Below are 24790 nucleotides of genomic sequence, written 5' to 3'. Positions count from 1 at the left end.
CATTTACATCACCATAACGATCTCTTCCCTGTGTATCCTTTCCTAGCCACACCCACTTCCCTCCCACTCCTATCCCTTCCTTAGCCCCTGGCAGCCATTAATCTCCATTCCTATAATACGGTATTTCAAGAATGTTCTGTATGTGGAATCACCGTTTGCTGTGACTGACTTTGGATTCAGTCCTTGATACATTAGTCGTGAAAGAGTGAAATGGCTAGGGGCGGCAAGTCCCCCAGCAGATCACACTGTAGACATATTTCAGTGTTTACAAAAGCACAAAACCATCTTGTACAGCTTGGCAGACACTGGCTGAGCACTTGGCTATGTGCTGGGCACCATGCAAGGCACTGAGGATGGAGAGATCAGTAAAGCTTATCGCTGCCCTTCAGGTGTTTAAACTGTATGTGGAATATCACAGAGGGGGTAAGCGCTGCCCACGGTAGGACAAGTAGCATCTTCAATCAAGAGCTGCTTGGTGATGGTGGGAGTAGGCAGACAGAGTGAGTAGCCTCAGGGACCGTTCATCCAGATGGTGGGGTGAAGCCTGAGGAACCTGTCACTCATGTTGGGTATATCCCTTGGCCACCACTGGAAACCTCAGTTTTTCTCAGCTGCTTCTCCCTCCAGTTTTACTGTCATTATTTAGAGGGATTAGTTTTTATATAGATTATACACCAGTTAAGGCATGGTTCCCTTAAGACGGGTTATCCTGTGTCCTCCCCTGTGTATCGTGGTAATAAATGACTTATCTTTGAGAAGGCAGTTTCCCTCTAACTTCTGGTTCCCACTTCCCCAGTCTCCTCCTAGCAAAACATTTTAGACTGTCTTTCCCTAGAGCCCATTCGTAGCCCTGGGAAGCAGTTCCTGAGGAATAGAAGAGATCCTTGGGAACAACCTTCCCTGAGAAATCCCGCACCAAGTGGCAAGAAGGAGAGGCCACCCCCCATACATACAGCCTTGCAGGGCACATCGGCCTGTCATCAGGCTGAGCCAGTCTGAATTCTTATTAGTCCTTTGATGAAAGCATGCTCTCTCCGCTCCCACCAACATTTGAAATTGGAAACAGAAGCAGCCGAAGAAACCATCCAGGACAGTGAGGTAGCTGCTAGCCTGGGCTGTTGGATTGATATAGTGGTGATTGTGTTGAGACCATGACTAATCATTCTCAGCCTAGTTACACAGTAGAATCAGTTAAGGAGCTTAAATACTTACCCACACCAGGTCCCACACAGAACTGCTTCATCAGAACCTCAGAGTGGAGCCCAAACAAACCGGTATTTGTTAAAAGCTCCCTAGGTTAGGCTAAGGTACGGCAGATTAAGAATGATTGTTACAGACTGAGAACCCAAAAGAAGTTTTTAGGATATATACCGCAGTTTGGGGCATCTCAGATTTGAATTGCTTATGTCAAATTAATTAAAGTCATCCCCCAGGGAGAATATAAAGGAGGAAGAGAAGTTCCAAGGGCTGATCTTTAGGGAACACCAGCAAAGATGAAGCTGGCAAAAAACGTTGCCAAAAGAATCACAGTATCAGAAAAGGATAATGATGTCTGGTCTGGCAGGAGTGGGAAGAGGGATAGTCCAGTGTCCAGTCAAACTTACAGAATGAGGAATGTTAGAGGTCATTGGTACTGACAGTTAAAGAGAAGAAGTCCAAGGGCAGGATATTAAGAAATTTGTAAAAGATGGGGATTTGGAGATAAAAAGCATCTTTCATGAAATAAGCTTTTTTTACCCAAATTTTCGGCTTAAGTATTGGTTTGTTAAGTGTTTCTTTTTCTCCTTTATGTATCCATATTTTCAAAATTTGAGCCAGCTTTAAAAAAAAATAACTTCTAGTGCTTTCCTATTTAATTAAGCAGGTTTTGAGTTATTGTAAATACTGGTTATTTATACAAATAGTGCCTCTCACCCAGAGAATGTTCATAAGCATGACAGAATTGTTCATTGCATGGGGTATCGATCTCAGGCACGTGGGAAAGTCTGAAGTACTCACAGCATGAACTGTTGAACTCAGAATCTGAGAAATCATAGGGGCTTCGAGGGCCAGAGCCAGACTGGCTCCTTCCCGTTTGCCATGGCAGAAAGGAGCTCCAGGCCGTCAGGGTGGAGCATAAGCTGTTGTAATTAAACCAACTGGCCAGTCTTCTCCTAAAACAAAGGCTTCTCAATTTTTGAGATTTAATGTCCCAGTTGTAGCTTCAAGTTTATTACCTCCTGGAATTAGTGTGAAAGTAAATGACAAAATGTCATTCCTAAAATCCAGTCAGACCTTTACCTGTTCTTTTTCTAGATCAGGCCCACCAAAGGTTTCCTGTAAAGGGCCAAACAATAAATACGTGAGGCATGGTATGCCACATACGGTCTCTGTCATATATTGTTTCTTTTTTTTGATCACTTAAAAATGAAAAAATCATTCTCACCTCGCAAGCCATACAAAACAGACTGCAGGATAGATTCCTTCCAGGGCCACCGTTTGCCAACCCCTGTTCTAGACGCCAGATTTGGAGTTTCTGGCAACAATTAACCAGTGGCCAGGAGACATTAGGATTTAAATAACTTGTTTAAGCCCCAGTTATCAAAAGGATGTATTTTCAAATGGCATGTAGACAATGGGTGAGGCTGTGGCTTATGTAGCTTCTGCAGCTTTAGCCTGCCTACCCACCCAGGTGATTCCTCAGGTTTTGGAGTCTGGCAGTTTCTCTGCCATTGTCTAACTCAGCTGGAACGGAAGCTGCAAGGGTTATGTCGTTGGGGCTGTTGTATTCCCAGGACATGGAGCTCTGCCTGGGAAGTAGTAGGTACTCAAATATGCTATAGGTTGGTTTCTCATTTGTCTTGGGAGCATCCATATCTTTTAAAATACTAAGCTCACTAGAGCTCTGTTTCACTCTGTCCATATAGAACATTCCATGGTGTTTATGTGTCAGGCACTGCTCTGAGGGCTTTATGCAATTCCTTATTACAACCCCAATGGGAGGCCAAGGCCATGCACCTGGTTAGGGAGAGCCAGGATCTGGACTCAGCCATCATGGCTCTGGCACCAGGCCTCTTAGCATCCCTCGGGTGATGCCCAAGGACAGTTCATCCTCTGTCACCCTCAAGCTTCCAGCTCCAAAGAGATTGGAAAGGATCTCTGGTTTTCACTTCTGTCACTTTTCAAAGCCACATTGTCCTCAGGGGTATCAAAAAATATTCTAAGACAGACGTAGATTTGTCAAAACTACTCAGTTTGCCAAAAATCATTGAACTGTACACTTAAAATGGGTTTATGTTATTGTACATAAATTGTGCCTCAATAAAATTGACTTTTACAAATATTCTCATCAAAAAAAGTCAAACATGATTTGGAAAGTTTTAATCAGAAAAGAAATAAAGTAGAGAAAGAAACCTTCGCTGAGAGTCCAGCCTCTTAGAGAAACATTGTAATGGCTGTGTTTTCTGAGCTGTTTGAAAAATCAAGAAGTTACTTTACTTTGATTTTTATCCCCAGGGAAAGGAAAACCTCTTCAGCGCAAGGTGAAACCACCTAAGAAGCAAGAGGAAAAGGAGAAAAAGGGAAAGGGAAAGCCACAGGAAGACGATCTGAAAGACTCCTTGGCTGATGACGACAGCTCCTCCACCACCACGGAGACCTCCAACCCAGACACAGAGCCTCTCCTCAAGGAGGTATGACAGTCTCCCATAAACAAATGAGAGAAGGAAGTGTCCCCTGCAGCATGCGAGACACTGTTTCATAGATCGGGCTTTATCTCTAATGTAGGCACACATTCTGGGAATTCCTCCTCTGAGTGCATAGGCATGGCTGGACAGTCACTGGCTCTCGGGAAGCAGTCACAGCCCCCACGTTGGAGGTCATCCTTTCCCCCCAACAGGAGCATTGGCAAGCATGTTGATAAAGTAAAGTAGTTAGAAATTGGACACACTGCTTGAAAGTCAGGGACTGTCTGGAATAGTAACTTCTCTGGCTCATGAAATCAGTTTCAAATTTTAAGTATCAAAAGAGAATGAAAAGGAACTAGACCATTTTAATTATATGGGACTTCTGTCTTACCACTACTGGTACAGTGGGCGTCAATAGCAGCTCACTCCTCCCACAGTTATGGCAGGGACTGTCGTGGAGAGGAAGGTGGCCCAGGGAAAGACCCCAGGCTTCAGCGATCACCCAGAACTAGGGACTCTGCTTGGCACACATTACCGGATCAAGAAAGCCACCTCACTTCTCAAAGTCCTCAGCTCTCAGGGTTGTCACTAGTGTCAGATAATACTGCAAAATGCCTGGTACTTAGTGGCATTAGGTAAATGGAAGGTAAAGTTACTGTTGTGAACAGGTCTGAGACTGTAAGTTACAAGTGCTATGTAGAAAAGTGAAGGCATAATTCTATTTTGGCATTTTTATTTTTAGATAACTATATTCCAAATTTAATATGATCCTAATATAGCCTTTAATGTTACAGGCCCAAATTTCGTTTTCAGTTTTAATCTAGTGACCTAAGGAATCATTTCTTAAAGATATCTAACAGCGTTATCTGCATGTTAATTTTTAAATGAAGTTTACATGTGGCTTATTTTTCTTGTTCCCTCCCTTCCCCTTTGGGTCTGTCACATTTGGTGGGATGCTCCGTATGCCCTCAGGACAGTGCATAGTCCTGGAGTTCTATACTTTATTATAACCAAACAGATTCCTTCAAAGAAGTAGAATGCCATCTACTCATCTTTGAGTGGAATCCCAACGGTTTCAGTGATATGAATAAGCATTTGGAAAGCATTTCCTCACTTCCTTTCCTGCCTTTCTGGCTTTTCTCCTAACGCTTCTCTCCATCTGACCCCATCTGCCGCCATTCTCTGTGCACCCCTGGCATCATTCTCCCCTCTCTGCTCTCTTCCTCCCGCTCCTCCCATCTCCTTCCCCACCATTTGTTTCTTACAGACACAGCAGAGACTCCATATAGCTCCATTACCTCTGTCCTCCCTCCAGATTGGTTTTTAGACATCCTCCTCAGTGCTCTTGCATACAGTTTCTGTGCTTTTATTTCTTATTGACTGATCTGCTTGCCAGTTGTGTGTGTTTTTTTCCTAACTAGATAACAGACTTGATAGGTCAGTATCCCACAGATGTGTTTTCCAACCTTCCTCAACCCATTCATTCATAAAGGAAGGCTTGAGTGGAATATTACATGGCCATTAAAAAGGGATGAGCTCCTGCTATGTGACTGCACGGGTGGAGGAAGTTATGCTAGGTTAAAAAAAAAAAAAAAAAATCAGACTGAGAGAGACAAATGCCACCTGCTTTCACACATGTGTGGAATGTAAAACACAAAACAAATGAATAAACAAAAAGCAGAATCAGACCCACAAATACAGAGAACAAACTGGTAGTGGCCAGAGGAGAGGTGGGCGGGGGAATGGGCAAAATGAGTGAGGAGGAGTGGGAGATACAGGCTTCCAGTTGTGGACTGAATAAGTCACAGGGATGGAAGGCACAGCATAGGGAATGCAGGCAATGATATCACGGCAGCGTTGTGTGGTGACCGATGGGAGCTACACTTGTGATGAGCATAGCATAACATAGATGTTGAATCACAATGTCGTACACTTGAAATTTGTCACATTTGTGTCAGCTATATCGGTCTTTTTTTAAGGCAAATTAAAATGAAAAAAAAATTAGGTAGTAAGCACCTGAGTGCTAACCTTGTGCATGGGAAACAACAGGACAAAAAGACCATCTCTTTATCCTCAGAGAGCTCATGGTGTACAAAAGTGCTTGATGAGTCAAGTGTTCAAGAAATACTTCTTGAATAACTCAGAATAGTCTTAAAAGGTATGTGGGCAAGAGGGTGGCTTTGCCCTTTCTCTGGTTATTTACTCCTGACAGTTAAACAGATTGACCTGATGTGACCTGTTAAAACCCAGGGTGCCTTAATGACCATAAATGGTGAAGCTGGGTAGCATTTCATTGACCCGTACCAGTAACTCCCATACCCACAGCTGTGGTGCTTGACTGAGGCTGTCCTTCCCCTTTCCGTCCCCCAATTAGCCTCGGTGTTTCCCTGCACACCGTGTTGCTCCAGCTTTGTGGGGTGAAGAACCAGGGTGTTGTTTCTTTCTAGTCTGTCATATGGGCAGTCCTATCGCACGTAGGTTGTACATACCCATGCCACATGGGACTCCCCAATGAGTTCAATAAGACCTGAACAGATCTGTGCCTTGTTTGGGAGGCCAGGCCACTGGTCTCATGCTTGGATGCCACAACAGTGTGGACTCACTATAAACATGCCTAAGTGTGGCTTCCGTATTTACCCAGTCAGGTACTGGAAACCACAGGGGGCAGACCAGTGACACAGCACAGCTGTAAGGTACAGCTTAAGTGTGGCCTTTCCCATGCAGGCTCCACACTCAAGCCAGGTAAGACAGCCCTTCTCTGTTCTGGTCAGAGCCCATGAACAGCCCTCCACCAGGGTACAAGTCTCCAACCGTCATATGCGTCTGCCTCCTGCTAGACTTCACAGTCCTTGGGGAAAGGGTCTGGGCCCCTGGGAGCCCCCATTGCCCAGCACCAAGTGGGTGACCAGTAAGTGTCAGTTGAGTAACTGAATAAATAATGAAGCCCCTCTCATTGATCGTGAATGGTTAGCATTAAACCCACCGTAACACTTCCATGCTCACAGTGTTGCTTGTGAACACTTGGTGAACAGGTGCGAATGTGTATTGCTGCCTGCACTGCTTTCTCGCCCCAGATTTTACCTGTACTTAGGATTAGCAACATTGCCGGAAGTGTAGGACTTTATATTGTACTCCAAGCTGACTTTTCTTGTAAAAGAGCAAGGTTTTACACACCCACCCCTGTGCTTAAAAATGAGAAGCTACCAATTTGACCCTGCCACTGCCACCACCCACCCCAGGCAGAACATGAGTATAAATAAAAATACTCTTTATAATTCAGGCTCTCCAAAACATAATTACAATAAAACAAAGGCTAAAAAATTGACAGAACTACAATAAAGATAGAAAAAGTTTATTCTTTTTATACATATAACATGTTGTATCTGCTGCCTCTTTGATTTTGTGTTTCTGCCTTCATATAGGGCTGTATCACTCATTTTTATTAATCCTTCATAGCAATTAAGTGTACATTTTTTACAGGATACAGAAAAGCAAAAGGGAAAACAAGCCATGCCTGAAAAACAGGAAAATGAAATGTCTCAAGTGAAGCAAAAAAGCAAAAAACTTTTAAAGAAAGAAATCCCAACAGATGTGAAACCCAGGTAAGAAAAATAAATGTATGCAGAAATAATCAGGCATACATAAGAAATGACTGGTGAATCAGGTCATGTTTTTGTGGTGGGTTGGTTACTGTGGGGTTTCTGCAGCAAAAGCCACAGCTGCATCATGCTCCTCTCAGTGTTTTTCTAATGCCTGGTGTTGATTGGGGACCACATGCTGCTGATATCAGACATGGAAAAGGCAGAGTTAAGGACTTGTTCTGAAAATTTAGGATGAAATTTTAGGTTGGTAATTTGTTCCCAGGCAGAGAGCCATTTCAGTTCCATACAAAGGTAACCTTGGTGGTTTAACCACAGATAGGAACATAACTTTCTCAAAAAGAGCTCTGAGTCTCTTCACTAACCCAGAGCTGCAATTGGGTTCTAGAATTCTGTGCCATAAAACTTGAAAGAATTTATTCTTACCTGAAAATGCTCAGGCAAGGGGCACGTGGGTGGCTCAGTCCGTCAAACGTCTGACTCTCGGCTTCAGCTCAGGTCATGATCTCAGGGTCCTGGGATCAAGCCCCAAGTTGGACTCTGCACTCAGCGGAAGTCTGCTGAAGATTCTCTCCCTCTCTCCGATAAAATAAATAAATAAATAAAAAAGCTTAGGGCAGATATCCCCTATCAGACAAGAATTAACTATGAAATAACTCCATTCCAGTCACCATGGAACAGGATTCTGGTGGGTCCCACAGGGAAGGCTTGCTGCAGAATGTTTCCTCAAGTGAATGAAGGAGTTGAACTAGTAGGTCATTAACTAAGGTTACTTTCATTAAACCTTAGATCTACCAAATAAGCTAAGTTTAGTTTTAGCATTGTTCATGCCCTTCATAGGCGATCATACAAAATGGCCATTAGAATGGAAGCTGATATTTACCTTCTTGTGTGATAAGGGAGCATTGACCTAGGAGGTAGAGAGAGTTGGGTATAAATTACTAAAGGAAAGCATTGTTATCATTAGAATTGGCCTTACATTTTGGGAAGATCTATTCTTTGATTCTGGGAATAATATGTGAGATTTCCAGAAACACCAATAAACTGGACTCTTCCCTAGAAGGGCCTAACTCAGGCACAGGCAGTCTCCTCCACAGAATCAACAGCTCCTAAAAATTAGGTGTTAATGCTAGTGAAATGAAACCTCGTCTCTGAATTTATGAAATAATACAGCATATGGCAGTCATTAATTACTAATGGAATATTTAGACCTAAAATTCACTCTTATGTGCAAATTGTTATTGGATCCAATCCCACAGTTTGTTGAGAACAATCTGATCCAGCTAGAAGCAATGGTTGACACACTTGGATCTCTCCTGAGAGAAATCAACCTGAGGCACTAATTAGTGCTAACAACATTCTGGCATCCCAGGACTGGAACAACACTCTAGTGATTAGGGATTATCCTTCTAGGCCTTTTAAAGCAGGCTTAGGTGATTGATAAGATATTCTTAAGTAAATGGGGCTAAAAATACAGATTCTGAAAAACCATAGTTTTCATGGAAATCTTGTGAGAATAGAAAATCATGCTATAATTCTTAGCACGGATTTAAAAACCAACCTTCTAAAAATTATCGTAACAAAACCATTCCATGGGTGGTTTTTGCCAAATCTGCATGATTAGCCTAGATGTGTGAGCTGTCAGACATAATTTTTTAAACAGATAGTACATGTTAATTCTTACCTTCATCTCTTTTCCCCTGACTTCTGTTATATTCCAAATTTTTATGAGATAAATTGACCATTAGCAGAATTACAGGTGATTTTACCCATTCTGCATTGTGTGTTAGCCTTGATGCCTGAGCTCAGAGACACAGTATTTTTTAGACAAATACTACATGTTAATTTTTACCTTCATCCCTTTTCCTCTTCTACAGTATTCTTATTTTTTTATAAAATAAGTTGACCGTTAGCAGATTTGATTTTGAAAATTTTATAAAAGCTTTCACTTGAATGCTACTAATTTTATAAGGACTTTGAGTCTCTGGTTAACAGAAAGCTACAGGAGTCCATTCTCTGCTGGCTCTCCATCAAGGGACAGTTACAAGGATAACTCATGTCCTCTTGGTGCATAGTTAAGAGAAAAATCGTTACCAGCAAAACAGTTTAAGCAGTGTTCTCTGAATTGTCTTTCTAAATTGTCTTTTGTAATTGAAGAAATCCATATGCAACCTTACTCCTCTAATCTCCTTAATTAATCTCTTTAAACTCACCAATTTTATTTTGTGTTTTTCCAAACTCAGGGATAAATCTATTAAAAGAGTCAGAATTCATTAGTACATCACTCAGATATGGAGTTAAACAAAGACTGGTTTTTGGTTTTGTTTGTTTTCACAAATAGACCATATATTCTTTAATTTTTTTAATTTAAATTAAATTAGCATATAATGTATTATTATTCAGAAATAGAATTCAGTGATTCATCAGTCTCATATAATACCCAGTGCCCACCTTAATGTCCATCACGCAGTTACCCCATCCCCTCACCAGCAACCCTCGGTTTGTTTACTAAGAGTCTCTTATGGTTTAACTCCCTCTGATTTTGTCTTGTTTTCTTTTTCCCCCTCTTCCCCTGTGATCTTCTGTTTTGTTTCTTAAATTCCACGTATCCATGAGATCATACAAAGACTGGCTTTTTTAATAACCAGAAATGTGGCCTCTCTGAATAGAGCCATTCCCTGTCTACACTGAGTTATGATGGTAAAGGCCTTGCTCTGTCACTCAGGTAAAATCACTGCCAGTCCTTATGTTAGTGATACCCAAAACTCCTGTCACCTCAGAAATGATGTCAGTTTGTTACTCTGTGATTCCATGATCTGTAGGGTACAGATGCACTCTTAAAAAGAGATACCATTAATAAGGCTTATATGTATTATCACCTTCTTTTGAAAGCTTTATATGATTGGGAATAAATGTTCCATCTATCAGTCAGCCAAAACGCTGATAAGTCAGTATTAGTGGGATGTTCTGTTATTTCTAGGCTACAAGACCCAATCCTGAAATGTCGAGGAATCTGTTTTCTTATAAATAGGTGGTGATAAAGCCAGAGCAGTGCCTCAGTCATGGTCTCTGCCTGTGCAGCCACCTCCCACTATACTCCCTGAAGTTTGCTTCAAAAAATTTCCTGGGAGTGGGGAGCATGCTGTTGCAATGGCAGAGAGCCAGTCAGTCCGTCTTGGCCAGCTTCGACACCATGGAAGTAAGTGGACCTGTAGACTTCCAAAAGACTGTATTTAGGTCCAAGAGGCCAGGAAATGAGAGTTCCAGCTCAGGCACAGTGGAACCAGGCCTGGCTTAGGACAGCAGCTATCCATTCATCCTTTTGTTGTCTATTTATTTATCAACACTTTATACGACTTAAATGTAATAATCTAAAATGAGGGTGTGCGGGGAGCCTTCACAGAATAATTGTCCTCTTTACTATTCTGCTCTAACAGCACACTCGGCTCAGGGCCGTGGGCACCACATTTCACATACTGGCCTCCAGACCCGTGAGCACTGGGAAAACCCTCACCTTGGCTTCAGCTCTCTGCCTTCCCCCTTCCCCAGACAGTGGCACAGACTGTGTATTACAGAGCAAAAATCAAGCCTGGCATCTGAACCACCTTACAGTTTTTCCCTTTTAGAAAGAATCATTTAAATTAAGTAGACTCCCTGGCGATTCACAGACCTGTACCCCTGGGGCTAATAATACATTATATGTTAATTTTAAAAAAATTATAAATTAAGTAGGCTTTTACCTATTTTACTTAGAAGCTTTTAAGAAGGTTTCTTGATAAAGATCATTTAGCTTAATTTTGGAAAGAATGAGTCAGCAAAAATAGTTGTCTGACATCTTTTTTCTTAAGAAACCAACTAATTTTACAGTGGCACAGAGTTAGGCTTTGTATAAATAGCCCCAACCCCCATACTTATAAATGACTTACCTAAAAATAATTCCCACACACCCACCTCTGCCACCAGCACCAGAGGGTTTCATGGGAGCCTTTATTGTTGTTTAGGTGGAATTTTTAAATAACACTGTCAATCAGAAGTGGAAGGACATGGAAGCTTTATAAAACTGTAACATTAATACTCTTGCCCATAAAAAGTGAATTTTTTCACATTGGTTTGTTAACCTGCCAAAAATTCCACTTACTTGGGTTAACAGAGCCCTTTGGATTTTTGGTTAGCTCTTTTACTGATTCCAAATCTAATACATATTTATTGTAGAAAATTTGTGAAATGCAGAGATACAAAAGAAAGAGAAGAAAATGACTTTAACCTACTACCATATAAATATTTGTAAATAGCCTATTTAAAATGGGTTTATTTATATTATTAATATTTATATATTACTCTGTCACTTAGAAGGTTTGAACCATTCTGACCTTTGAGATCTGATGTGAATTAGTATGGTGGGCTGTCCGCATCCCAGAACCTAACAGAAACAGGATGCCTTCTAGGAGTGAGATGCTTCTAGGAGTGAGAATTTGGAATAGCAACAGAAGGAAGATGATGTGGTACATAAAAAAGAACATGAAGGACAGGCTCGGGGAGGCCAGAGTGGTTTGTTGGAGTCACACACCTGAGGGTTGGGGATAGGACAGGAAGTACCCTAAGGTGGAAAGTGCCAGAGACACACCCATTTTAGAACATCTATGTCAGCGTGTAAACTTGGTCAGATTTTTAATGAAAAGCAAGCTCTCTGCTCACCCTTGAACCGACAGCTTTCTGGCCATCATCAGAATGGTGGAGATAACTGATAAATTTTGGAAGAATCCTGGTAAGGGGCCACTGGGTTCTCTCAGCTATGTCTCATGCCTTCACCGGAAAACACCCTTCTTGGACCACAGTTAGCTTAGCTCCTGTCCAAGGCCTTCCCAAGCCTCTGACTTGATCTTGGTGACCATTACAGAAGCAAATTCGTAAAGAATACCTTTATGGCCCAGACAGTTACATTGCTCACACTGTTACCTTCTATAGGTCATGTGTCCATTTCTCCTAGAGATTGCTTCTCTCCCAGCAGATTTTAATGTTCTCTGCATCAGGCTATAAAAACGAAAATAGCACAGCATGCCTCCCATTTTGCCTTGGACAGGAAGTTCAGAGCCAGTTAATTCTGTTTACAAATGTTTATTATGTTAAGCTTACCTCCGAATCTTTTAAACACATATATACTCTGAATGAATAAAAAATAATACTTAAATGTTGCCCAGGGATAACCTTGAGTTTAAGAATAAAGAAGAAAATTCATCTCACCCTACTCACCCTAGAGCTTAGGCAAATCTGTCAGTCCTGCTCTGCAGTGGGCTAGTGGATTTTCATAGGCAACCCAGGAACTTAGCCCTGGGTCATTTCATGGTTTCTATGAGACAAATGTGCAGACCCTTTGACATTGTAAGTCAGAGACCTTTCAGAATCTCCACATTCAAGAGTCCCGCTAGTAGTCCGGATAATGGGAGAGACTCATTCACAAGCAAAAATGACTGCATTTAGCAGCCCCCAAAACAGCATGTTTTTGCCAAAGCCTTTATACATACGATGTGAGGTAGGTGCTCGAACCCATTCCGTAGTATCAAACAACAGACCTCAGTTCATTGTCAGCACTCAGAATAGCAAAGGATAAATCTGCAGATGCTGCATGTCTTCTGAGCAGTCTTGGAAACGTTTGGAAAGCAGCCAGGGTTAAGTTAGGACCATGACTACATAGCGTCTGAGGAAGCCAAATTAGAAAAACATATGCAATGGAAATTGTAGTGTGATCAGGGACTTCTACTCTCTGATCCAAAACAAAGGCATAAATTTGTATTTTCCATCCACGATTGTCTTTCAGTTCTTTAGAGCTCCCTTATACCCCCCCACTGGAAAGTAAACAACGCAGAAATCTCCCAACCAAGATTCCTCTTCCAACTGCATTGACAAGTGGATCCAAATCACGAAATTCCCAGAAAACAAAAGGTATTTTTGTTTGACCATATGGATATTTTCATGATTCATTGTACTAGTAATTATTAGTTGTGAGTTACCAGTAATCGATTAGTAGTCATCGGTCCTGTAAAAGGCTATGGTGGTATCCTCATCCTCATTAGAAGGTTCATTGAAACAGACCTGAAAGAAAGGAATTATCCTCCATTAATGATTTTTTTGTTTCCTGATTTTTGTGTAGGTACAAATAAGTTAGTGGATAACAGGCCACCTGCCCTAGCAAAATTCCTCCCAAATAGTCAAGAACTAGGCAACACCAGCAGCTCAGAAGGTGAAAAAGACTCTCCACCCCCGGAATGGGATTCTGTGCCAGTTCACAAGCCCGGCAGCTGTAAGTATGGGGATTGAGAAACCATGGGGTCCGCTCTGGGCAGGAAAATTCCGTGGAGCGTATTGCTTTAAAAGGAGGCCTGGTATCTGTGGTCTGCTGGAGGCCACTTGTACCAGCCAGCCAAAGCCCTTTGTTCAATAGTCTGCCATTGGTAAAAGTGTCATAGCTTGTTTGGCGGTGGCGGGAGTGTTTACACCAGAAAAACCAGTAGACAGTTCACATGAGGGCTCTTTTCCAGAGCTTCTAGACCACACCACTTCCCAGTGTACAAAATGGGAAGATCTGTCTGGAGCGGTGAATCACCCAAAGAAATACTTCTTTGGGAAATTGTTAACTCAGCCATTTTTTGCCTGACTAGTTCCTCATAATGTTTACCAGTGTAATAATCATTTTTGTAAAAATTCAGTCTTCCTTCCTTGACCCACATCTTTTACGTAAACCACCTGTGAAAGTTTCTGTATTTTACTCACTAGCGTCTTGACCTTGTTTGTCAGACTTGGCCAAGAGCAAATCATGGCAGTAGCACAGGCTACTAAAATAAGATAGCAGTCCTCGCCTTACATACTTACAATCCAGAATAGAAGGCAACAGACACAGGCCAGGGGAGGGGCCTAATTATAGGTGTTTGGGGTCAAGAGAGGACCAGCTTGAGGACTAACCCATCTACAGTGTTAGAGTGAACTCACACTTAGCCAGTTTGTGCCAAAGGGAAAATCAGAGTTGAACAAAAGATTGTTTGGGGCAAAGGGGGATTTAAATGAAGACTATGTGATTGGAGCCCTCAGTAAAGCGAAGGAGGAAAAGAACTTGGAAGTCCAGGTGCTGTGTACAGGAAACATGGTGCCTTTTACATTTTCACCTGTATAAATACACTGGAAAGAGACACTTTCTGTGGTAAAACCTTTAGCCCCCTATTTGCCATGAGACTTTCTGGCACTTTTTAATACTATTTTTTTTGCCTGGGATGAGATACAAACCTAAATCCCTGGTCATTCAGAGATCTTGAAACGAATCTCTCAGTCGTCCTAGTGTCCGGGCTGAATCCTTTTTGTTTCCTTAGATTCCCCTCTGAGTTTCAGCTGGACACCGGTCCTTGGCTTCCACTTTGTGATTTGGGCCATGCCGTATTAAACAGACATCACCGCCCCCACAGAGGGACGTTTTCAGCACTGGGGATACTGGGTTCCCAGGGAGCCAGTTTCATAGGGTTGTCTGCGGCCCAGCGAGGTCAGCGTGAGCTCTGCTGCCATGAGTAACACGTGGTACAGGAGAAAGGGGGTATCAACCGGGCACAGCCTTCAAGACCAGATAGCTGGCCGTGACAGTGTCACCACCAAGTGGCACCTGACAAACATGCTGTTGTCCCTCCTTTGGGGTGGAGGAGAAAAGGTGACCAGATCCAAACCCATGTGAGTTCGGCTCCCCACCTCAGGAGGGAAGGAATGTAAGAAATGCCAGACAAATGGTCTAGAGAAGAAAATGTTTGGAAAGCAGAATGCTGTGGGCCTCTGTTTCCTCCCCAGGCCTGTCTAAGAAGGCCAGCCGATGCCTCCGAGAGCTCAGTGCCTCAGGGCAGAGCTCCCTGTCAGACAGCTAGATGGCTTTGCCACTGCAGAAAGTGTGTACTCGCTCCAAGACCCACATCTGCATAATGATTGTGTGCTTTTCCAAGCAAGGAATACCTTACCCTGGACCCACATCCTGTAACCTCTCCACTCTCTCCACCAGCCTTACTGGAAAGTTCCAGCAGGGCTCCATCATATACACAAAACTGCTACATGAAACCAGTAAGAACCAGTCTGATACACTCCCTGTCCCCCTGTTTTCTCGTCTTTTCTCCCTTTTCCACCCTTCACTAATAATTGACCTGGCTGAGATCTCCAGCCTCCAAACCCCCCACTAGCAGAGCTACACTTCCTAGGCTTCCCAGGGGGTAGACCATCCTCCATTCGGCTGTGCTAGCCGGCACCTCACTGGAAAACCTCCCCCTAGGCAGGACCCCTTATAGCATGGTTCCCTGGGCCCCTAGGAGATGCTGAGAAAAATCTCTTCGAATAACGTCATGACTTTAAAAGAAAACAAATCCAAGGGTTTATTGAAAGGCAGACAGAAAGCCCCAGAGGAAATCTGTTGAGTCAAAAAGTTCTCTAATTGCACATGCCCTATGCTATTCTTGGTCACCTCCTACCTTCCCCCCATCTTCTCTTCTTACTTCAAGCGTTAGTCCAAAAAGTCTTTTTCTGACTTAACTTCCCCTCTTGCATTCCAGCATTTACTAAGTTACTCCTGGGCCCAGTGAAACACATCCCACTGAAGGAGGACTGTCCCACTGCGGACAGTTCCCGGCTCACTTCTTGAGGGGGAGGGGGTAGTCAGAGAAGGTGTCCTGCAAGGGGTGGCTGGGAAGGATCAGGACAGTTGTACAAATAATGGTCCTACCTCATGGAGGTGATACCAGACACAGTGCGCTGTAGGGGCTTCCCAGGCAGGCAGAAAGGTGGAGAGCTTTGAGATGGACTGTCCCTGAACATGGGCATCGAGTCAACAGACTACAGAGCATATAAGAAAGGGATTAACCACATAAGGGTGAGAGCTGGTGGGCTGGAGGCAGGGACAGGGAATAAGGGGCCAACACCACTGAGGAATGCCAGAATCCTGGGGTAGGTGCAAGGTGGCACTGGAGATGGGGAATGAATGGCTAGCTCAGGCTTTGAGAAGAAGGGGGCTTAGCATGGCCGTGCTGTAGGTGCTGCCTTGACGCAGCCAGGGAACATGCAGCTCCATCCAGGCTCTGAGCCCTGGGGGCTTGGGGAGAACCACGGGTGTGGGAGAGAATCACAAGAGAAGTGGAACCACCGTGCTGAGCCAGCTTCTGGTCTTTCTGGAGGTGAGATGAAACAGACCGTTCACAGAGACTGGGAGTAGAGCAGGCTGTCCTCACTGTAGACAGGGCTTGCACAGGCCAGGAAGGGCCGTCAGGCGGGAATGGGGTAGGAATGTGCCCCAGTAGAAGAGTGTGCTGGGCAGGGATGGGAAAGGAGGGTGACAGGACAGGGCTGTTGTGCCAGGAGAACTGCGGGAAGGTGTGCAACCACACATCCCAGGAGCCCATGGGGACTGAGCTCACAGAGGCCACAGCCCCCGTGGCTGGGGCCGGATGCAACCTCACCAGATGGTGCCATTTTCTGAAAGAAGTTATGTGTGTTTCCTCTTAGTGAGTGCAGAATTAATATTTTATTTATGCAGGCTTTTTTTTTTTTTTAATTTTTCAAACAGCTTTGTACACATTATCCTAAAGGGCAGCAGGACTGTCCTAGGAGCCTGCATCCTTGTGCCGTGGACTGGGGCAGCAGCAGGGTAGAGTCAAGCTATAGGACTCAAGGATGTTTTGCCCACAACCCCCACACCTTCCTGGGTGGAAATACAGGGACTGTGTCCGGTCCCAGGCACTGACTTTACCTGCCCACCCCTGAAGGATGAGGAAGAGCCGCCTTCCCAGCCTGAGCCGGGAAAAGCTGTCCAGGAACATCTGGCAGAGCACTGAGGAGCAGTGAATTGGAATGCCTCGATAGGTAGAGAGACGCAGGACTTCCTTTTGCCCTTTCAAACCTTTAAACAGAACACATGTAAAAGCTTTCTTGCTGGCTGTTTTTGTTTTCGTTTTTGTTTTATAGAAGCGGTTGAGTTCTGCATTTTATCAGAACATCAAAAGTAATTTCAAGAGTAAAAATCAAAACACTACATTAACAAGACCATTTATTTTTCATTTCCAGCTACCGATAGTCTTTATAAACTTTCTCTGCAAACCCTCAATGCAGACATTTTCTTGAAACAACGCCAGACCTCACCGACACCTGCCTCTCCCTCTCCCCCTGCTGCACCTTGCCCGTTCTCGACCCGGGGCAGCTACAGCAGCATCGTCAACAGCAGCTCCAGCAGGTGGGTCCCTGGCTGTCCCCCACCTTTCAGATAACTAAGTTTGGTAAATGCTTGCACCCTTGGATTGGAAGCACTCAGTGGCCACAGCCTGGTGTCCCATCCCACCGCTACCATCTTCTGTCCTTTCCTGGGGTTGGTGCCCGGCCCCAACTGTGCATCATTTAACTTAGTAGAATTACTTTCTAATTAAAGAGGCAGTGAGCATCCTAAGTATTGAAGATCTACAGCCGCCCTGTGCATTGAGGAAGTGGCTTTACAGGATGTTTATTTCGCCCTTAACGGCCGCAGAGCTCAGCAGTTACAGGCCAAGACCGGCCGCCGCAAGAGCTGCTACACCAGGTGCCATGCACAGAGGCGGCAGCCTCCCAACAGGCAGGCAGGGCCCCGCGATGGCGCTCCTTCGTGGAGGCCCAGAGCCCCCCCGTGTTTGGCTAACTTGTTGTAACAGCAACCTCGGTAAGAGTGAGGAGCCCAGGACGAGTTCTTTTTTTTTTTTTTTTTTTAAGATTTTATTTATTTATTTGACAGACAGAGATCACAGGTAGGCAGAGAGGCAAGCAGAGAGAGAGGAGGAAGCAGGCTCCCCGCTGAGCAGAGAGCCCGATGCAGGGCTCGATCCCAGGACCCTGGGATCATGACCTGAGCCGAAGGCAGAGGCTTTTACCCACTGAGCCACCCAGGCGCCCCCCAGGACGAGTTCTTAGTGAGTGCTAGAATGCCCCCAGTGCTGCACGTTTTCCCCACACACACACCTGCAAGCAGAGCCCAATGTTGTCATCATCCCTGCTCTGCCCTTGGGGAACCACCCAGCCTGACATGACAGCCAACCTGCCCAGTTTTTCTCTCTTGCCAAAGAGCCAGAGGGCAGGCTGCCCTGCTTGGGGCCCTTGCTGTACTGGGCCCCTTACCAGGTCCTGACAGGCCAGAGACTAGAACCCTGTCACATAGTATTGCCTGCCGGTGAGCCCTTGGTCTCCTCCTCAGCCCACAACCAATGGCTCCCTATCCAGTGTTCTTTAAAATGGGATTGCAGCTTTGCCAGCCCCTAAATGCTCATCCCTGCGCTGCTCTCTTTTCTAGGGGCCTTCTGTTTTCACACCTTCCCCCAAGTCCCTTATGTCCCATCAGACGGCACAGTCTTAGGTCTGGCAGCATTTTAGGTGAGGCCAGGCCATACTCGGGGGGCTGTCCTGGGCTGTTTCTAGCTCCCCGTCAAAACCTGGGCCCAGCTACAGTGAGGGCACTGCATGGGCTCAGTCTCAGGGCAGCCAAACCGCCCAAGACAAGTGCCCCCAGCAGGCCTCCAGCCTGGACTATTGAGGAATGGCCCCTCTCTTTGCTTCTTCCTTCAAGTGACCCTAAAACCAAGCAGCCAAATGGAAGCAAACACAAATTGACAAAAGCAGCCTCACTCCCTGGCAAGAACGGCAACCCCACGTTTGCTGCAGTCACAGCTGGGTACGACAAGAGTCCAGGTGAGTGGCTTGGGGTCCTATCTGTCACACCTGGGCTTTGGGCACAGTAGAATTGCCTTTGATTAATTCAGAGTCCATTGTTACAGGCGGGAATGGCTTTGCTAAAGTTTCTTCAAACAAAACAGATTTTTCCAGCAGCCTTGGCATTTCACACACTCCTGTCGACAGCGATGGCTCAGACAGGTACAGTAGACCATTCTTAATCAAAAGAAAGCTAAAAGGCAGGGCTAGCTTTTTCTGTCCATACCTGTGTTCCCCCCGAGATTCCAAGTAGGCCATCCTCTCGGAGCTCTGGTCTGTTGGGTGGAAGCAGAAGGCCCGGTGGCTCCCCCGACAGAGGGCCAGGTGTGTGTCTGTCCTTCTTCCCTGTCATGGTCTTTTGTAAGAAAGGATGTGAGCACATAGAGGAGAACAAACTATGCTTGAGAGCTGGTACGGGACAGTGTGTACTGAATACTGGAGATGCGCTCTCCTGACCCCGAGCAACCCTCCTGGGCACGGTGACGGGCAGCAATTGCTGTGGTTCAATTTCCCAGGTCAGTAATAGTAAAGACTGTCCGTAAAGCCCCAACTCGACCTACCCTGTATTGAAAGGGGTGAGTGCTGGATTGGAAATTTTTAAAAATCAATCTTCCATTACCAGAAGATCAACATAAGGAAAAAAAATACCTGTTCTCTCCGCAGAACACCTGCTTTGAGCCCAGCTCACAGCTCTGGCGTAGACTAGGAGCTCAGAACCTCTCTGTGCCTGAACCCTTTTTGGCACAGGAGCCTGTCTTCCATAGCCTAAGTGCCCCCGGGTGACGCAGCGCCCGCTGTCTGCAAAGCCGTGTGTAACAGGCCTGTGCGCACTAACCAGTATACATCTCTGTGTGTTGCATTTTCCTCCTGTAACATCCAGCTCGGGTTTGTGGAGTCCTGCCAGCAACCCCAGCAGCCCTGACTTCACACCCCTCAATTCGTTCTCGGCCTTTGGAAATTCTTTTAACCTAACTGGTGGTGAGTGTTTTAACACTAGACCTGCAACTAATAAGCCCGTGGACAAAGAAAAAGGGAAGATGAGGTCTAGTTTTATGTGTGGAGAAACACGCTGAACCAGGAGAGCCTGTCATTTTTTTTTTTTTAAGATTTTATTTATTTGAGAGTGAGTGAGCGAGCAAGCAAGCACAAGTGGTGGGGCCAGAGGGAGAGGGAGAAGCAGACTCCCCACGCTAAGCAGGGACCCTGAGATCATGACCTGAGCCAATGGCAGCTACTTAACAGACTAGGCCACCCAGGCACCCCCCAGCCTGTCATTTTGTCAGCGCGTTTCTTTGTCCCTGTAGTCAGGCACTGACAGAAGACACGCAGGCTGGCTTCAGGGCAGCCAGGCTGTTGCAGCTCTCCCAAACAGATGCCTGAGCCCAGGCCCCATCAGCCCTTGGCACAGCGGCCTGCAGTGAGGGAGGCCCAGCAGGAACCTCTCTAAAGGGCCTCCTCTTCCACCCGCCCGCAGCCCAGGTGTCCGGCAGAGCCAGCTCAGTGCCAGGAGTGCCAACTGGTTTGTGGTCCCCAGCCGTTATTTAAGAACTTCAAGAAAAGGATTGTGTGTCTGAAAGGTGACTCCTGGCCATGCTGGGCTCCTTACTTGGTGTCCCAGACTAGAGGCTGCAGTGTGAGCTTTGCCTTCGCTGCAGTCACGTTAGCAATGGGATGTTTGCACTGTGTCATCCAGCTAGCGGGCCAGGTAAAGAGCTCAGACTGTGTGCCATGCGCTCGAGTTCTGGGGAACACCCCCTGTGTGCCGTTTTCCCCAGGCTGTGGTGGGAGCTGGCAGAGCAGGTGAGGGGCCCTGAGTGAGAGCTGGGGGGACATGTGCCTCTGAATGAATGCCCCAGTGAGCATGGCAAAATAATACACACTTGATTGCTTCCTTATTTGCAGAAGTTTTCAGCAAACTTGGGTTATCTCGATCATGCAATCAGGCCTCCCAGAGAGGCTGGAATGAGTTTAGTAGTGGCCCTTCCTACCTTTGGGACTCTCCAGCAACGGATCCCAGCCCTTCCTGGCCAGCCAGTTCCAGTTCCCCGACCCACACGGCCACAGTGAGTACTCGGGGCTTGGCCTCACCTGCTCCCTCATGACTCCTGCTGTTACTGTCACTGCTCCTCAGGCAGCACTGACGCTGTTACAGAGGCCAGAGCATGGCCTGGAAGGGGCAGGTTAGTTCTTCTATGGTCCTCATTGCCCATTGCCATGTCTTCATACTCTGCCCAAGTGACCCACCCATATTCGTCAGCGATTACAGTCAGGAAACTATAGGAAGCACAAGTGAGCTCCTGTGGGGTGGGTCTCCGAGTTGAGTCAAAGCATTACCGCCTCGTCCCAACCTGCAAGTCAGGCCACAGTTGTGGCTGGCAGCCAGACAGCGGCAGAGGGTGGCCTTCACCCTCTATGACCTGTAGCCTCTCGGGTCCCCGGCAGCAAGCTGCTGGAAGGGTGCATTAATTTTGCTTTGGGGGAGCACCTTAGCTTGAACTTTTCCAGTGTACATTTGTTGGTTTTTCAGCTAAATTTTTCTGTCGAGATCATGCTCCAAAGAAGTATTCTTGCCAAGATAATTACTGGTTTCAGCTTTCACAAAATGATGACAGAAAAATACCCTGCTGTGATTCCTTCTTCATTCTCAGGAAAACTAAATTAGACAAGCAGGGTTGAAAGTAGATACTTTACCTTCTTTACTTGTAAATCATTCTGGCTTCAGTTTTAAAGAATGGTTAAGCTGCTTTTAAAATGGGTCAGTAAATATTTTAGGCTTCGCAGGCCAACCTGCTTCTTTGCATCTGTTCCCCTCTGCTGCAGTCGTGCCGACGTGGCCAGACGGGCCCTCCCCCAGCGGGGCAGCCATGTGCCCGCAGCCCTTTGACTTAGAAACAGGCAGGGCTGGATGTGGCCCACTGTGGTTTGCCAGCCCTTTAAGATAGAAGCCCCATCTGCTCAGATTCTGAGATGGCTGTATGTATGAAACATTTGTTTCAAAATAAAGAAGGTGAAAGCCCTTCTGGCCCAGGCCCGGTTTCTAGCATAAGCGTCACCCGCGTAGCACCTGCGCGCCTGTCAGTCCTGATGCTCCATGCTGCGTGTTTTCTGTCTTGTCAGTCGATCCTTGGCAACACCAGCAGCTTGTGGTCCACCACTCCATTCAGCAGCTCGATCTGGTCCAGCAACCTGAACAGTACCCTGCCCTTCACTACTCCAGCCAACGCGCTGCCAAGCATTGGTCTCATGGGCACAGAAAACTCCTCTGCTCCTCATGCTCCCTCCACCTCCAGTCCAGCTGATGACTTGGGGCAGACCTACAACCCATGGCGGATATGGAGCCCCACAATCGGAAGAAGAAGCTCCGACCCTTGGTCTAATTCACACTTCCCTCATGAGAATTGAAATTAGGCAACAAAACAAAAAAAAACAAAAGTGGGGGCCCCTCATCTAGATCATGATATGCCAGTTTTTGAGACATCTTTTTAAGGCTGTTACTGCTGTAGCTTCCCACTCCCCACCCTCCTCATCTTTGCAAAACAGATTCAAGCAGGGCAGGCTTATACCACTCGCTTCTTTCAGATCTTTCTTGCAATTATGATAATATGAGATTTGCTGTTGTGCTTTTAGGGAAAAGTCTGGACTCAGCCACAAATTCTAATAAGACCTGTACATCTGAAAACCTTAGCTGCTATCAAGTCTCCACCACCTGTCTTCTTCCATCCTTTATTTATCTGTCTGAACACAAATTTGACATTTACAGCTAAGGAGATAATTTGAGTTGATTCAGAAGTCCTGGCATGTGACAATTTTATTAAATTACCAAGTTTGGTTTTTAATAATTTCGCAATATTATGCACCAAGATCTAATTTTAAAAATGTATGAGGACTTTGTGCTGAAAAATACAGAGTATTTTTTTAAAATAAGGCTGTCTTGGTTTAAAAGCAGATTACAGAAATGTAAGTCAACTTTAAGAACCGTGAATGAATGTAAAAACATTCGGTTGAGACCATACGCATTTTCTGTGCTGTTTGTACTTGAGGTATGTACCATTTGTATACCTGAAGTTATTTTAACGATAAACTGAAATGCACATAGCCAAGTCTTGGGATACAAGATTGAATGTGTATTTCTTAAAAATACAACTTTGTGTTGTACTTTGAAATAAATGATGCTTTTTTCAAAAGCCTTGAATTGTTGTGTGTCTCTTCTTTACAGTAAGATGAATTTATTCATCACTGGATTCTCTCACCCCAGAGTATACCGTTCTGTCATTGCCTTATTCCGTGCAGTTTGATTTATCATGGCTGGAAACCTCCGTGGTCTAATTAAATTCCATGTCTTTCCATGGTGGTCACTGAAGGTCCTTGAGAGAAAATAATTGGCACATCTAAAATTTATTCTTCCTTTTAATTAGAAGTGTTTTGACCCTTTTGCAATTTTTCAGATCCCCACAGATGCTCCAAATGGAACCTGTAGAAACACCACATACCAGGCACACTGGGTATGCCACAGTTCGTCAGCCCGGCTAACTCTCTCACACAGTCTTGCCTGCTCCAACTGGCTTTTCTCCCCTGCTTATTTCCAGTCTATTTTAAAAGCCAGCCTTTGAACACTCAGACTTGCTGGGTAACCAGCAGACACTAAACACAAACTTTCTGTTTGAGGTCAATTACATCATGAAGAAATCCAACCATCCCCCAAGGTCAAAGTGGTTGAGGTGAAACGTACAAAATGAACTTGAGTCCCACCTCTTCTCTGCTTTACACCAAGGCTCAGTAGAACGAGCCACGTTGCCTTTCCAACCTATATTTTGTCCCTCAGGGACACCAGATTCCTATACAACCGGAGCCCTGGTGCTTGGGGCCCATGGCAAACGTGGCCCTCAGACAGCCTCACTAGCAGATCTCCTGTATGCACTTGCAAAACTGGGACACACCCATTCAAGGCTGGAGCTTCTCTTTCTCCACCAAAGCCAATCAGGTGTTACTGACCAACAGAAACAGGTGAGCTTCCTGTTAACCCTCATTTATAAGAGAAACAGTTTGGTTCCAGACTTTACTTCAATAAAGGTATCTCATTAAAGGCTTCTGAACTTCATAAGAATCACCTGACACTCCCAAAATGCCTTCCTCTTTTAGAAAAAAAAAGTTCTAATTTCACCCCATGTTGCTAAAGTAGCAGGACTGAGAAACACCATACACATGAAATGAGGAAAAATACAGAGGAGAGCTTCTGCTGTTACTTTGTTACTTCCCAGTAACTCTTGCAGGAGATATTTGCCTGGCAACAGACCCACCTAACATGAACTGACAGGATTCAGTCTAACGGTTTATGGTGAAAAACTTGTTAGCATGGTAGTTTGCTTTGCACAAAGCTGAATTTGAATTTTAAAAGTAAAAGCTTGGGGCACCTGGGTGGCTCAGTCAGTTAAGCATCTGCCTTCAGCTCAGATCCTGGGGTCCTGGGATCAAGCCCCACATTGGGCTCCTTGCTCAGCAGGGAGTCTGCTTCTCCCTCTGCCTGCTGCTCCCCCTGCTCCTTTTCTCTCTCATTCTCTCAAATAAATAAAAATTTTAAAAAAAAAAAAAAAGCTCTGAGGCACCTGGTGGCTCAGTCGGTTAAGCACCCAACTCTTCATCTCAGCTCAGGTCATGATCTCAGGGTTGTGAGATTGAGATTGAGCTTGCTCCATGAGAAGTCCGCTTGGGACTCTTTTCCTCTCCCCCTGCCCCTCCCCCTGTCCCTCTCCCTGCTTATGCTTGCTCTCTCTCAAAATAATAAATATTTTTAAA

At 45.2% G+C, this 24790-nt stretch overlaps 1 protein-coding gene across 1 annotated transcript in view; it reads left to right on the top strand.

Moving 5' to 3' along the window:
* Positions 1-23187, top strand: part of TMEM131 (transmembrane protein 131) — a 229654-nt gene extending 206467 nt beyond the window's left edge. Inside the window, exons 32-41 of the mRNA XM_080813933.1 lie at positions 3496-3671; positions 7146-7267; positions 13080-13204; positions 13413-13562; positions 17336-17501; positions 18855-18976; positions 19063-19159; positions 19878-19975; positions 20900-21060; positions 22115-23187. Of these exons, the coding sequence (XP_080670059.1) occupies positions 3496-3671; positions 7146-7267; positions 13080-13204; positions 13413-13562; positions 17336-17501; positions 18855-18976; positions 19063-19159; positions 19878-19975; positions 20900-21060; positions 22115-22399 (1502 nt within the window). The 3' untranslated portion in view covers positions 22400-23187. The remainder of the gene's footprint in view (positions 1-3495; positions 3672-7145; positions 7268-13079; positions 13205-13412; positions 13563-17335; positions 17502-18854; positions 18977-19062; positions 19160-19877; positions 19976-20899; positions 21061-22114) is intronic.
* Positions 23188-24790: the final 1603 nt, after the last annotated feature.

Source organism: Martes martes (genome assembly GCF_963455335.1).
Source record: "Martes martes genome assembly, chromosome: 9".
In the NCBI taxonomy this organism is placed as follows: domain Eukaryota; kingdom Metazoa; phylum Chordata; class Mammalia; order Carnivora; family Mustelidae; genus Martes; species Martes martes.
This window is presented reverse-complemented; position numbering and strand designations above follow the sequence as displayed.